This window comes from Nyctibius grandis, chromosome 16 (assembly GCF_013368605.1).
Source record: "Nyctibius grandis isolate bNycGra1 chromosome 16, bNycGra1.pri, whole genome shotgun sequence".
Classification (NCBI taxonomy): domain Eukaryota; kingdom Metazoa; phylum Chordata; class Aves; order Nyctibiiformes; family Nyctibiidae; genus Nyctibius; species Nyctibius grandis.
The window spans coordinates 5,165,102-5,180,673 of NC_090673.1; the positions used below are offsets into that span (position 1 = coordinate 5,165,102).

At 54.8% G+C, this 15,572-nt stretch overlaps 1 protein-coding gene across 1 annotated transcript; it reads right to left on the reverse strand.

Moving 5' to 3' along the window:
• Positions 1-1,451: 1,451 nt before the first annotated feature.
• AIF1L (allograft inflammatory factor 1 like) lies at positions 1,452-13,217 on the reverse strand. Its single transcript, XM_068413968.1, has 5 exons — positions 13,130-13,217; positions 8,998-9,064; positions 5,963-6,004; positions 4,643-4,805; positions 1,452-2,967 (listed from the first exon to the last, which is right to left on the reverse strand). Exons 1-5 carry the CDS (start codon positions 13,205-13,207, stop codon positions 2,880-2,882), a joined length of 438 nt encoding a protein of 145 aa, XP_068270069.1. The 5' UTR covers positions 13,208-13,217; the 3' UTR covers positions 1,452-2,879.
• Positions 13,218-15,572: the final 2,355 nt, after the last annotated feature.

A 15,572-nucleotide genomic window follows, 5' to 3' on the forward strand; every position in this document is an offset into this window, starting at 1 on the left:
GCGCCCGCACGTACGGGCCTTGCAAGGGGCTGTGATTAACAAACCTGCCCGCACGTCCGGGCTTAGCAAGGGGCTGTGATTAACAAACCTGCCCGCACGTCTGGGCTTAGCAGGCGGCTGTGTTTAACAAACCCTGTTTTCCGTATGTTCTGAGGTGGGGCTGCCCCGATGGCGCTGGGTGCTGCAGGCCGCGCCCGCCGGGCTTGCTCCGCCCTGACTAGATCCGGCCCGGTGGGATGCTCCGGGGACCCTGCGGGGACGGACCCCACACGGGATGGGTCCCGGCTGCCAGCAGGCCGGCTCTGCCAGCTGCGCAGTGGCCGAGGCTGGCAGGCCTCCACCCTGTCCCTCAGCCCTTGGTAAGGGGCTCCATGGGTGTCCCACAGCAGAGCTCCAAAGCCGCTGCAGCTCGAACCAATCCCACTCCCTCAGCGTGGGCTGCAGTGGGAGCACGCGGGCCAGTGCTCAGGGTCAGTCCCTGTACACCTCCAGTTACGTGCAGCCGAGCACAGACACTTTCCTTTAAAAAAGACAGACGCTGTGTGTGGGGACAGCCTTACTGTGCTCCAGGGCCCCACAGAAGCAGTCGCGTGTTCGTTCAGTCACAGCAGGACCTGGGTGTCTTTCCTTGCTCCCTCCTGCCTCAGGTTCAGGGGGGTGACCCCCCACCCAGGGCCAGCACAGGGCGTGCATCACCTTAGCACTTAGCCCTGTGGGGACAAGGACGTGTTGAGAAAGGCCGTTTCCAGCTCTAGCAGGTTGTGCTTGTCTTTTCCAGGACCAGAAGGACGAGGACTTCCACAGAGACAAAAGCAGTGATGGCTTTGGGCAGTGACCTGAAATCTGGCAAACCACATCCGAATTTCCCTTTTGTAATATGCTCCCTTTATTTTGTAACTGAACAACAGCTTTAACACACACAGCCCAGAAAAGCAGGTGCATTCCCAGAGGCTGACAGGCAGCAGAAAGTAGACACAGGGCTCTAATCTGAGGGCAATTCTGTCCTTTTGAGGAAGACATGGAAAAAGTGGACCCCGTCATTCCCCCAGGAAGCCTGGTCTCCATTTTTATAACTCACATCAGACACAAACCTCAGGCAATTGCTTCAAGAGCAGAGAGGATGAAAGAAAAATACTCCTTCAATAGAAGCATTACAAGTGTCTGCTCTTGATAAACAAGTTATTCCTTAAAACAAGCACCACCACCTGCTTTCAGTAAGTAAAAAAAAAAACCCACAGCCTTCAGGAGGTGGCCTCTGCATTTCATAACACAAACTCCATGGCATTCAGTCAGGTATTACAGATAAAGATCAGATCTAGACAGTCCAAATCTATCTCCAGGATCTGTTTAAGGGTTTATATTAACAGACTTGGAAACCAGCTCACTTAATCTGCAACCAGTCATATGGACCAAGCTTCAGAGGAGCTAAATTAAATACACTGGACACACAGTGTAGCTTAAAAGATTTATTTTCAGTCCTTAAAGTGGACTGGTGCTGCTTTTGCTCATAATTTTTTCTCTCCATTACAGTTTTGGTTTTCATGCAAACAGTAGTGAGAATGGTTTTTTTTTATTTAAAAGTGCAGCTTTTGGCAGGAACAATCAGCCTAGTAATCATCTCTATTTCCTTAAAAAAAATTATTTATTAAACCATGATTTTTAAAAAAAGTTAAAAGCTGCCAAGAACATTTAAGAAAAGAGTAGGGAAAGGGCAAAGAGCAAACAGCTGGATTCCAGAAATTGTGTATAGAGGAAGAATCACTGCAGTAACCAGAGTGTGGATAGCACAGTCTCAGCTACATCTGGATCCCAGCTCATACTCCACACTTACAGCCATTCTTATTTTGCAGACTTGAGGGCTTATCCATCAGGGAAATGTACCCGATAGTCCCAGTGGACCAAGGTGAAACGCATAGAGGGAGGTCAGCAAAAATCAGAGGGACAGAGCAGCTGCGTGAAGACAGATCCTCATCTGCAATTGGTCTGGCAGGGCTCACAGTTGTCACCCAGCTTCCTTTCACCTGGAGGTTCAATTTCCCCTGGGCCTCCTGAGGGGCGGCAAAGGCAGAACAGCAGGCTTGTTTCTGCGCTCTATGGGCAGGACGGACAACCACCCCTTCAGAGGTTATGCTCCTGATTGGATCCAAGTAGAGATTTATCAGGAAGGGGGTCCCTAAGGCAGCTTTAATCATCATCACTTGCAGTGGCTGGTGTTGGACCCATCGAGATCTGACTGCAGGACAAACCCACGGAGCGACACAAGCTGTCCCTGCTGTCAGCCGTGCCCACCTCCAAGCTCAAAGGCCCTGCAGGCAGACCTCTGGCGTCCATGCACCTTCCCACGTTCACCTAGCATGTGATTAGGCCACAGAGGTGGAAGCCCGACTCGTGTTTTGGTGAGGTCAGGAAGGGAAGAACTAGTCTAATGTCAGGAAGCACAGGACGGAGCAGAGAAGGCACTTATTTCTTTGCACCCATGAAGCTGCTGTCAGGGGCTTTGCCAGAGAAGTGCTCAATGTCTGGCAGCAAGGCCCTTTAGGAACCTGTCGTGACAGGCACAGCTCTGAATCCATATGCTGGGAGGAAAGCAGCTCCTCGTCTGAGAAATGCAGGAAGGGCAGAGGAAAGAGTAAGATCACAGGATTTTTTTTTTTTTGGTCTCACGTTACACTTGGTGCTACAGCCTTTGTCTAACAAATCACGTTGGCTAAGGGATGCAGCAGAAAGACACGAGCTGGGCATCTCCAGCTTCCCTTGCTGTTCCTCTAAGGCAGGTTAGTTGAAAACTAGGACTGTCCACAGTAAAGAGTAACAAAGCACAGGTAACCTCTGTTACAGACCAGCAAAGCAAACAGTGCCAATTTTTCAGCCAGTCCTCTTCAAGGGAGGCTGGCTATGTCTCTCTCTGGAGGCGGACCAGAAGGTTTTGGGTTGCTTTCATTGGCTTTTCCTTCAAACATCATGACCCTGCAAAACACAACAGATAATACGAATGAGAAAAGCAGGTGCATCTTTACCCATCATTGGGGGTGGGATTATCTTATCTGCGGAAAAATAGCATCTGCCTTCTACGCAAAGGGCATCCGATCATTAACAGAGGAGGGAAAGCCAACGCAGGGCAGTGCTGCCAGTCTGGCAGGCTATGCTGCTTTTCCAGCAGCAGCTTCCCAAAGCTTCTGCTGGTTTTCCTCTCAGAGTCCCAAGGATTAGCAGGTTTTATTTAGACAGACACTTCCAAAATCCCCTGGGCACACAAGTGCTCTTGATGAGTAAAAGCAAATACTGTCCCTGGCCCACCTCGTACATAACCACACAGCAGAACATTCAGAAGCCAATACCAAGCAAGCAACAGCAATTACAGCCAGGAAAGGGGGCAGAGACACAGAGCAAGACACCGGCTAGAAGAATCCCAAGCATTCTGCAACCACCAGCACTGTCTTCCTCCCCGAGGACTGCAGCTACGCTGGGAATGCCAGCTGCCACGCTGGATCAAAGGACTGCGCTGCTCTTGGGACAAGTTTTACATTTCTGCTCCTGCTCTAAACAGAGTCCAACAGACAATGGGGTGTCTGTTAGCAAAAGAAGGGACCCATCTGTGAAAGCTGCTGCAGTTGGGAGGAAGGATGAAAGATATGGGACGGGCTGCAGGCTCAGCCTGCTTCCATGGAGAAAAAGAGAAGGGACAGGGGTGTCAGAAGGCTGTGCCTGCTTGGAAGAGGAGCATCCCAACACACAGGGCACTCGGTGGGGAGAGGAGAGACTCATCACATGCAAGCATGTACTGGCTTAGAGGGACCACGTGAGAGGTGGGAGCAAGATCCTTTCTCCGAACCTGCCTTGAAAGCTGGCTGCGTTTCTAAAGCTGCCTTCAGAAAGGGGCAAGGGGGATGGAGAGGAGTAGCTCCTATTCATGGTGGTTACAGACACAAAAGCAGGGCCAGCCTCCATGGCTGTGAAAGGAAAAGCTAGGCTTCAACGGGGTGGAGATGGAGCCAAGCAAGTGTTCGGAAGCCATTTGTTACAGCAGGAGTTTCAGAGCCCTGTCAAGAGGGCAGAGGGGGCCGTGGGAGGCTAGTGCTGGCAGCCTGTACTGCCGAAAACCTCTCCCAGCACAAGCCAGCTGTTTCAAGCATGTGTCCTGGTCTCCATCTACTGCCCGCCTCTCCAAAATCGGGCAGGGAGGGAGCATCCTGCAGGAAACAGGAGCCAGCACTGCTGATGTTGGCAGGACCGTCACTCACCGCTCAAGTCCTGCCACCATTCACAGGGCAAGCTTGTGTCCCGAAAGCCAACAGGAGCCACAGGGAAGAGACGGGAAGAGGTCCTGCGGTGCTGAGTGCCTGCACACCCTCAGGAAAGGGGGAGAATCGCTCAGCACGGAGCACGTGGGAGGAAGCCTGTGCTAACACACAGCAGGCAGCTCTGCTGTGAGTGCTCGCCCCTGCTCAGTCCAGACATGAGCTTTTACACCCTCTCACGTCTCTCTGCAAACTCCCCCTCCACAAGCATCCTCGTCTCCCCTCCACAGGCACCAGACATGCACAGCTCCACCTCCACCAGGCAGAACAGCTTCTGCTTCCCTCCTCCCCAACACGCCAGCTCAGGTCCTGCGTCTCCCCGACTCCCTCCCAGGGACACTCACAGTTTAAGCACAGCAGAGCGTTTCCCAAGCATCACGTTGACGAAGTCCTGGTACGAGATGGTCTCACTAACCCCTCCAGTCACCTCAGAGATCATCTTCTTCAGTTCTAGGTGGGTCTTTGGAGCCCCCATTTTCTCCATCATCCTTTTGACAGACATCAAATCTGCAAGAGCAAGGCAATCAGTGCTATTGAGAGGTGACCACACTGAGCACAGACCAATCCCAGGGATACAGGCATGAGTTCCCACCTCAGACCACCTCACCTGTGGCCTCTGGGGCTGACAGCACTAAGCTGTTGCCAAAAGCCAAGAGAAACTTTCCAGTACAGCCTGCTGCTGTACTGCCCAGTGCAGAGTATCACTTCCCATTTATGCAGCTCAAGACAAAAGCACCACACACACAGAGGAGAGACAACTCTCCAAGTGCTCCAGAGACACGTGGGGACACTGCTCTCTAGCTCAGAGCATGATGCCAAGAATCACAAGGACGGGAGGAGGGAAGCAACACCAGGATTAAAGCTGGAGACAAACAGGCTGTGGGGAGCAGGCGCCCCTGCCCATCGCCACAGGCCATTTCCTTCCATTGCTCTGGCTGCCTGCTGTGACCGCGGCCCCTTCCCTCCGGAAATGGCGGCACAGCCCTGAGTCAGGGCTCCTCCAGCTCCCCGCAGGCTTTACTTCAGCTCGAGGACTGGTGGAGGAGGGGAGCGAGGCAGCAGTCTCCTGGAAGGGCACAGCATGCGAGTGATTACACTTCAGTGTCAGCTCCAGGCCTGCAGAAGGCTGGATCTTTACGTAATTGGTGCTTTCTGGGCCCAAACCAGGGCTGCTCAGCTGAGCCAGACTCACATCCAAGTCCCTTGCTTCCCTCTGCTCGCCTCCCAGCAAAACAAAGAGCTTCTCTGCACTACAAGTGCTCATCGTTTTATGCAACTTCTGCCTCAGGCCAGGAAAAACCCAGGATTGTCCAAGCCCTGCAGCTCCCCAGCTCTGGAAATGCTGGGGATTGAGAAGAGGGTGTCAGTGGGAAAAAAGGGAGAAGAAAAAAAAGCATTTAGAGCAGAAAGAAGTGGAGGAGCTAAGCGGAGACTCAGGAGGAGAATAGGACTGAGAAGAGCTTAGATCTTGAAGCAGGGGAGGAGAGACTGAGAAAGCTGAGAGGCAGGGGCTGGAGAGCCAAGGAAGCCCCTGGCTGGCAATCAAGATCCAAACAAGGCTGGACATGGGAAAAGCCCACAGGTTTTCCTCCCCAGCAACACGAGTGCAGAGAGGGAAGCAGCAGATATAGCAGCAGACACCAGCATCCCTCAGAGGCACTCACCAATCTCGCCTTGGTTGTTCAGGTCAAACTCCATGTACTTCTCTGGAAGAGACACAGAAGCAAGTTAGCAGGATGCTAGAGCGGGGGGTATGCAGGGCTTTGGAGCACTGCCTGCTTGGAGCAATGAAATAAAAGATTCGGGGAGAAGATTGATGTACTGATGAATGCAAACAGTTCAGAGAAGGAGACCATCTCAGGACCTGGGTTTAGCACCCTTATCTCAATTCCAGGGCTCTAGAGCTAAGTGCTCTTTAATTGTGGCTGCTTTTCATTTAAGCTGAAGGAAAACACTGGCATGAGAACAAGGTATCAGCTAGCCATGAATAGTGTTAAAAGGTTTCCAGCCAGAAAAACAAAGCTCTGGAACAGCCTCCCAGAAGGAGTAGCAAGGAAAACAAAACACTGAGCGCTCCCAAGATGAAGCTTGTCGGATTAAGAGCGGGGATTAAATGACGTAGTTGCCTGCAATAGCAAGGGACAGACTCTACAGTCCTCCCAACGCTGCACTGTGCTCCCAGAGCAGCACCTGCCAGCAGAGATGCTCAAAGACCACATCAAGAGGGCGAAACCAAGATCAGGCCTCGGAGCAGTTATGCTGGAGCAGGCTGTTTGCCTTTCCAGCCTGCTGTCAAACTTTGCTGAACCGAACAACTCCAGCATCCTCAGCGAAAGGCAGAGCCTGCCTAAGAAGGTCTGGTTAGCTTTGCAGGACAAAAGCTGGCATGCCGTAACAGACAGACCCTGATCCGAGTTAGAAAAATCAGGATTTCAGTCCTGTGCCGCTTCTGACCTTTGGAGTGGCACACCTGTGCTTTCTAACCCCCTTCCCTTGCTAGCTGTTCCCCATGTAGGCTTTAAGCTCTCAGACGAGGATTCGTCTGTCTTGCAGACCACAGAGCTCCTAGCGCCGCAGGGGGCCCCCCATCATCTCAGCTCTGCTAAATGAGAAGAGCAAGGTGCCTGCTGCCACCACCCATCCACGCCGAGCTGGAGAAATCTCCACTTGCCCTGCAGTTAAGCACTCGCTCCCCAGAACAGCCTCGGAGGATTCAAATTAAGCGAGAGCTCCCAGGCTGCTCCTTTCCCCCCAAGGAAAAAGACCTTTTGCCTCTGCTCCAGGGATACCAGCAAGCACATGAGTGTGAACAGAGAAGTGCCAGGCTAATTTAGAGATCCAAAGGGAAGAGGGGATATTTCACACACTGGAGCCTTCCCAGGACCTGTGCTTCTGAAGGACAGTGCTGGGTTAACTGGACTGATGGGCAGGAGGCAGAGGAATGGCTTGGGCATGTCTTCACCTGGGTCTCAGCTGGTAGATTACTACTGTCATGAGCTGACCAGGACAGACCTACAGGAGTACCACATATAAACCAAAGCTGTTCAGGCTTCATGCAGGAATAAATGTCTCCCTTCAAGCATTAAGCAACTGATCCTAGATGAAATTGGGGCTGTCACACATTGCTTAGGGGCCAAAGCGATGCTTGATGTGGAACTGGCTCTCCCCACACATAATTGACCTTGTGCAAATGAACTGCCACCTCCCTAGGCAGGGGTCAGGCACCCCAGCATGTGCTCGGAGACACAAACCCTGCTCAGCCGTGTCCATACCCAGCACATGTTTTCTTTTCTTCTCAGCTGACACGTAGCCAAAGGCTCAGAGAACAGAGGCAGCTTTACATCATCGTGCTCTGAGCCTCGGCTCACACATTCATCTTCCCCTCCCATCCCAGCTGCAGGGATTTGGTGGGGCAAAACCATGCATGGTCCCTCCCCTCACAAATGCATCTACACAAACACTGCGCGGGGGCTCCTCAGGCCTGGCTGGGGAGGGCAGCGGGAAGGACGGCAGAGAAGAAACACTTCCCCCATCATCACACAATGAGTGGATTGTTGGAGGAGGCGTTGGAGAGCCGGACAGGCCACGGAGGCAAACTCACGAGGCAGCAGGAGGAGATGCCAAGGGCTCTCGTTACAGGGAATTCTGTGCCTGTGATCTACAGTTGCAATGTTTGAAGAGCCCCAATTGTGAGGGGAAAAATAATGCAGGGCTCCAGCCAAAAGCCAAAGCCATACAAAAGGCAACAGAAAAAGAACGGGGAGCGCAGGAGGCTCCTCTGTCCCCAGCAGTGTAAAGGATCACAAAAACCTAGCCAGATTCTTCCATGCTGGATTGCAAAGCCAAACTTCAAAGGCAAACAGCAGACAATGCCTGAAATGCAGGCAAGGTCAGGCTTTATTTGGTTAGAGCCAGGCTGAGGACAAACCTGGAGGGCACTGTGACACAGAGGGCATGTTTTCTCAACTGCCTTCAGCCATGGCTTGGAAAGAAAAGTGGAGGCACCCAGAACAGCCCTGCCAAATCTTGTGCTGTAACCACTTTGGGGACAAGCTCCAGGGGACTCCAGGCTTTTTCTCTATCCCCCATCCCCACAAATGGCCCAAACCTGAGCCCCCGACCTGCTGACCCTCTGGCGTTAGACAGGCTTTGGCCAGGACTAGACACACGTTACTGCTGTTGCTTCTGGTACCAAGGGGCTTGGGAAGGACCAGATCAGACTGAAGAAACTTTTGGGGAGAGAAAGGCCCCAACTCCTTTGGGAAGCAGCTGAGACCTCTGCTCTGTGGGAAGAAGTCCTCCTACTCACTGAAAAAAGAGTCCAGCTACTGCATCGTCCATTATACCAGCTAGCTTGTCTAGGTATCTAGACAGAAACCTTCCTCCTTTGCTGCTCCCCAGGGTTTTGCCCACACAGCGGGTTTTGCAGTAATAGCAGCTGCCAGGCAGCATGTCTGCAGGGTGACACGTCCCAGCCCTGCGAGAGCAAGTGGGGGAAGCACAAAGGCTCATGTGGGAAAACCTCCTCTCCAGGGAGTTTCAGAAGGTCTCACAAGCAAGGGGGAGGCATCCATCGCAGCTCAGTCACTTGTATTTAGCAGAGAATCTCAGGCTGGTAAGATCCAAATGCTGAGGAAAATAATCTGTTCAGAGCAGAAATAGTCAGGCTGAAAGGACAAGGAAACCCTCCAGTTCTCACCTTTGAACACTGCCAACTTCTCCTCCAGATCTTCTTCATCACTGAACTTTGGGTCACAGAGAAATTCCTAAAACAGAAAAAAAGAATATCCTCAAGGTTAAATACGCAGTAACACCTCAGAGGGCATGTACGAATGCAGCATTACCCAGAAGACCAACACAATTCCCAGAGAGCCACATCTGAGCAACAGTGCCGGGAGGCTTGAAAATGGGTTGAATCCCTCCACACCTTGTCATTAACATTCCAGTGCAGGGGGAATGCCTCTGGTGTCTCAGATGTCCCACCAACAGCTTGAGGGAGGACTGGACCCCATGTGCCTTTGGAATAACTGCAGGAAACCCCCTCTTCTTGCTCACCAAAGGTTTCAGCTCCCTGCATCTCTGCTTAAGCACACACAGCACATGGATGAGGCACCTATTCCCAACAAGGGCTTCTATTCCTTACAAAAAGCACTCTGATCTCAGAGATTTCAAATCCTTGGATAACTCTGAGGGCTAGCAAATAGAACAGGTAAAGTTTGCAGAACATTATGCACTGAGAGAGGACAGGTGTTTTGGGGGAAGGAACAGGCTCTCACTCTCTCAAACTGCCTATCCACTTTTCTCCCTACCCTGCTCAGGCTGGAGAGGAAATCCTGGGTCAGTTCTGGTCACTTGTCCCCAGCCCCACCTCAAAAACCTGCAGGTACTCGAGAGAACAGACCACAACTTGCAGAGCCAGCTCTACTGCTATGCCCTGCCAGCAACAGCCCCCCGCAGCAGGGTCTTGCTCCTGTCTCTATCCTCCCACACCGCCTAGTCCAGCGAGCCCAACACAGCTTAATGACTCGATCTGTGTTCAGCAACAACACCACATTCTTCAGTGCAGAAATCATTAACATCTGCACAGCTAATGCACTGCCTGTCCAGGACAAAACCCCTCCAGGGGTTAGAGTGGAGAGAAGGCTGAGGCTGTTCCCTGCTCTGGGCACGTGTTCCTCACCACTGTTATCCATGCTCACAAGGAAGGCAGGAGTGGGTCCCCAAGAGACTAGGATCTCTGGCACTGGTAGTACTGGGGCAGCATCATTTGCTATTGATGAGACACACCACCACCTCCCCTGCAAAGCAGCCCCCTCTGCAGACACAGGGCACCAGGACTGCAGGAGGTCCACCCAGCCATCAGTAACCCAAATGCCCCCCAGCCTCCAGAGCATGCTCTCATCTCTTCCAGAAGGAAGATTAAAACCAGCTGTCTGCAGGTGCGATGAGCTGTGCCAGCCTGGCTCCAGAAGCACTGCAGCCCCAAGCTGATGCCCGGTTCCTGCTGCCACAGCCAGCCCCAAGCCTTTCATGCTCGATCGCTGCCTGCCACCCTAACCCCGCAGCACGTGCTCCAGGCCCCTCCAGCCCACACGCCTGGAGTCGCTCCCTCCTTCCTCGCTGGAGCAGGGGAGCCTGGATCTGCCCAGGGAATCCAAATGCCTCAAACCTTCACTGCCAGTTAACCACGGTGCTGGTGAGTCCTTTCTGTGCAGCTGAACTAAGGTTTTGTAGGAAGCCCACTAGGACAGAAGTGACTGTCATCCCCTCCTCCCACCTCACAGCCTCCAGATGGGACACCAGAGACCATGCCCACTAAACCAGCGTGACACAGACTTCCCTTATCACCATGGACACCAACTCAAATTGAGAGCTGTGGTGAAAAGCAATGTTCCCAGTTCCTTCTTTCGCTCTCCTTCGCCAACTCAATTTCATTTATCTCAGTTATTTCTACCCATGGGTATCGTTTGCCAGCCCAACACAAAGGGCCCAATTCAGCTTTGAGACCTGGGCTCAGCCAGCAGCAGAAGTCACCAGAGAGCAGCGTCGTGTTACCTCCTGCCATTGCCACTGAAGAGCCTCTGTAGAAGGAACTCTCCAAACATTACTGAGAACCAAAACAGGGCCAGAGCATCTCCTGGTCACCAGGTCACAGCTTCATTCCTGCTCTGCAGGAACAGCAGACAGCTTGCACCTACCAGCAGGACAGAGCAGAGCGCAGCATTTCCCCAGCAGCAAGAAGCAACGCAGAAATGGTGAAGACTGAAGGGAATGCTACATCCATGCATGATGGCTGAGGGACATGTGCCTAGTGGTCCAACAGCCCCTGGCAGCATGGTACAAGAGCAGGATGGGTAACACTGTGGACCCAGTCCCCTTGCATTTCAACTGGAGGGGAACTGGACAGCCCACCAGTGTCACAGCTCTGCTCCAGACTGGAAGAAGCAACAGGAGAGCATATTTTAAGGCATTCCACCCTCCACATTGTATGCGAGCCGGGCTGTGACTGCGATAAGGCAAACACTCACAATAGCACACAGGAATTCAGTCCCCTGGGCCAGTGACTCAGACTCAGCCCAAGTGGCTGAAGTTCCTCCTAGAGCCCTTTGCCAAAGCTCCCATTTTAAGGGGCATGTTCTGTTAATAAGAACTGCTTAAAAATAAGCCCCAGCCTCTCCCCCACACCTGCCCCAAACAGCCTTTCTTGGGCAGAGAGACTTTTTCTAAGCCAATTAATTCAGCCACACAAGTCCCAGCTACCTGCAAGACAACCTGAGCAAAGCCAGATCTTTCCTCCCTCTTGAAAAAAGGCATCTCCAACCAGAAGCCCAAGCTCTCACTGGGCTGTTTAAGTGCTTGACGCCAGCCCCCCTGCCTGCTGGGGCTGGGAAGGGGCTGAGGGATGCTCCTGCCTATCCTGGACAGGAGCAGCAGGCACCTGCTCTCCGGCAGGCTGAATTCCTTCCCCACAGCCCAGCGCATTAGAGGGTAAAACTAGGTTGAAACTAATCTGTGCTGGATTAGATTTGCCACCTTGATGCACGAGGCTGAACAATGTGATTGCCATTCCCCAGGAAGAGGGGAACGGCCAAGAGGGGATCCCAGAGGAGCGCTTCAGGCTGGAAGAGAGAATTCAATACTAGGACTCAGCTGTCCTTCAGCAGCACATGTGCACTCAGGACACTGCCTGCCAATGACCCTTATCCCAGCGAGAGCTCTGGGGTAGAAACCAGCCAGGAAAACAGGGCTGGGAGGGACCTAAGTGTTAGGATGAGACAAAGAGATTAAGCCTGATGGGAATTTGGCCTGATAGGTTTTATCAGGAGTACTTTACTGGTTTGCAGCCCTGGGGCTCTCTTCAGGGCTTGGGAAACCCCCTCCCTGGGCCAGGGCAATGCAAGGGCAAGGCAAGCTCACCATCTCTTCCAGGCTCTCCTCTTGTGCAGCTCTGATTTCTTCACCTGTAACACCAAGGTGCCACTGGCTGTATCAGCAAGGCACCACCAAACCCACCTAGAAATGACCCTAGAAATCCCATTGTTGGTTGTTTCAAGGTTAAAACGTTCTTTTCACCCTCAGAACCGCTCTTGGCCAGGAGGGATGCCAACAGAGCTGCCCCACAGGCCATGCGCCAAGGAGGGCACGGGGCAAGCCCAAAGCTCTGGGGAAGGGACCTTGCCTGACCCCGGCACAAAGGGCACGCAGCCCAGTGTACTTTGCACTAATCCAGGAGCTGCCATTCCCCCTGCCCAAGGCTTGTGGGACGTCCAACCATCCTGGGCTCGCCATTCACCCACCGCAATTAAAAACTAGAAAGGCTTGAACCAGTTCTTCTGAGCAGCAGACACTTCTCACTCCTGGGAGATGAAATTGAAGTGCTCAATACAGCGGAGGGGAGACCGAATCCCTCCGGGAGAACAATAGCTCCTATTCATCCTGGAGCACCTTCCCAAAGGGACTTTCATGGCAGCCAGCCACTGAGCATCCACCGGCACAGGGCGGCCCTCTGGGACCTGCCCGGGCTCCGGGGCACTGGAGGGGGAGAGCCGCCTGCGAGGACAACCCCAGGGGTGGGGGCACGGAGAGAAAACCCCCCCACAGAGCCACCGCCTGCCCCTCCAGCCGGATCGCCCCCCGAGGCAGCTCCACCTGCCCCTGCCTTGTCGCCCCTCTCCCCGCCCGGCAGCCCCTATCCCCGCCGGGCGTCGGGTCAGCCCCTGCGCGGCCGCCCCCAGCCCCCTCCCACCCCTCGGAGCCCCCCGCCCGGTCCCGGCGGGGCTGCCCCCGCACGGGTCGGGTCGGGTCCGGTCGGGGGGCGGCCCCAGCCCCACCTTGTTGATCTCCTCCAGCCGCCCGTCCTGCGGGGCCCGCCGCAGCCCCCCGCCGCTCGGCCGGCGCGGAGCCGCCATCTCCCGGAGCCGCCCCGCGCCCGCCACCGCCTTAAGTAGGGCCGGGCGGGGCCGGGCGGGGCCGGGCGGGCGGTGCGGGCCCTCCGCCGTTAACCCCTTCCCCGCCCCGCCGCCGAGAACGGGCGGCTGACGGCACCCGCCCCGCCCCGCTCCGGGCTGCTCACCGAGGGGGGCAAACCGGGTACCCGCGGGGTGCGGCGGCTCGGCAGGGTCTGGCTGGAGACCTGCAAGGGCCGGAGCAAGCGGCACCGCTCCCGGTCAGCCCCTGCCGGGAGGGGACGGGACAGGCTCCCGGTAGCGCACTGCCTGCCGTGCACAGCTCCGGGACACCCCGGGATCCGCTCCGCAGCCACCCCCGGGGCAGGTGCATCCCCCTGCACCGCCGCCTCGGAGCTCCCCGCTCGGGTACCGAGCACTGATGCCGGTGGCAGGTTTGCAAGGTGCTGTTTGGGAGCAGCTCCGTGGTGCAAAGTCGGTGCTGGGTAAGCCCTGAAGCACGAACAGCAGGAGAAGGGATCTACCACAGGACAGGCAAGACCAAGCTGATGGTGTCCTGGCCAGCAATCTCTCAGCTGGACACCTGATTTTAAAAACCTGTACTAAAGTGGTTTTTAGTAGGAATTGTCCGACACCCGCCCCACACCACCCCAGAGCCAGCCGCGTTTCAACGTCGGGTGCAGCTACCCCTCTGTGACAGCAGCAAGCACAGGTACAGAGGAAGCCCTCCTGCTGCCATGCACTCAGGCAGGTGGGCAGCTCTGTGTTACATTAAGAACTTTTAATGGATACAGCTCTAGGCAGGTGCCACCAGCTAAAATAACAGTTCCAGGGAGAGCAGGAGGGAGGATGAACCACATCTTCAGCAGCAGGCACAAGACAGCGGTTTGACATTTCTGTAACAGCAGTAAATGTGTGTGTTGATTGGAGATGTATAATTATCTTCCCAGGGAGACGGTAAGTGGCCGTCGCTCCCTGCCTCTCGGCCGAGCCAAATCACACTGTGCTCTCCCTGCTGCATGGTTTTGCTGTTGCAGAGCTGTCCTTGGGCAGCGAGAGGGGACACCCTGCCATTACACTCCTCCAGCTCTGGCACCCCGCTCCTTGGGCAGTTTTTGTGCAGAATTAGGAGGAAGATGGGTTTGTTCACGGCAGGAAAATCCTGTGTCCTTTCCACACCACTGGACCCACCGGAGATGACACTCGGGGGTCCAATGTCTATGGCAGCAGTTTTACGTATGGCGTTACAAAAGACTTTTTAGCAAACCTCATTTCCAGCACTGTGAGCAGAAGAAAACGGGTAAAACAGTTTAAAAAGTGAAGTGGACTCCAGCCTGGGGACTCGTTTCTGGTCTTATGGGAGTGACTTCAACTGGTACCTGGAGTCACGGCACAGCCAGCACAGGGTGGGCTGAACAAGGACCTGGCTCTGCTGCTTGCGTGGCCCCACAGACCAGCCCGCATGGGAGCACGGGGTGGACGCACATGCCTTTCCTTTAAAGGCGATACAGCCGCTGACCTCTGCCACCCCGTGGGAGTGACATTGGCAGGAGCTGGCTGTGTCCAGCTGCTCCCCCTGCACAGCCTGGTGCCACCAGCCAGCTCGAGGCCTCTTCAGTGGGGAGGCTGTGCTGGTGCTGATGCTCTCCCACCTCCCTGCCCAGTGCATCGCCATGCCACCCTGCCCCTGGGACTGCCGGCAAGTGGGCTGGTTTACAGCCAGACGCAGTGACATCCAGTGACCCAAGCAGAGCTGAGACAGGACACAAAGACCAGAGCTGTGGGCAGTGGGAACCTTGCGCTACCCTGGAGCAGGGGAACAGCAGGAGCAGAGCTGCTCTTAACCTGCAGCAGGCAGAGGACGCCCCACCTGCCTGCCAGGAGCTGGGTAAAGGTCCGGCTTTGCTTCTGCTTGGCCCTAGTTTAGCCCTCCCTGCTGCGAGCTCCCTTGCCCCGGGAAGCAGGCAAGCTGCGTGCCCTCCGGTGAGCAGCTCTCTGCCTGACTTCATTGGGATTTATCTCTGCACCTCTGTGACCACAGCACGTGAGCATCGCGCTGTGGGGTGCTGTGCAGGAGGACCAGCTTCCAGCATGTGTGCAACAGCCTCTCTGACCTCCTGGGGCAGGAGGGACTGCCGGGTGTTACAGCTTTGGTCCTTTACATACTTGATAAGCTGTCCCTCCCCAGTGCGCTGTGCTGCAGTGGGGAAGGAGGGATGGAGGGATGTGTGTAGCATGGAGGAGATCTGTGACTGTTCTTCATTCACTCCATGGTGAGAAACCAACCCTGTGATGGCTCTGTCTCCTGCACAGAAACATCGCTGGTCCGTGGTAGCTGGTTGTCCCCCTGGCCCGAGGACAGAGCTGG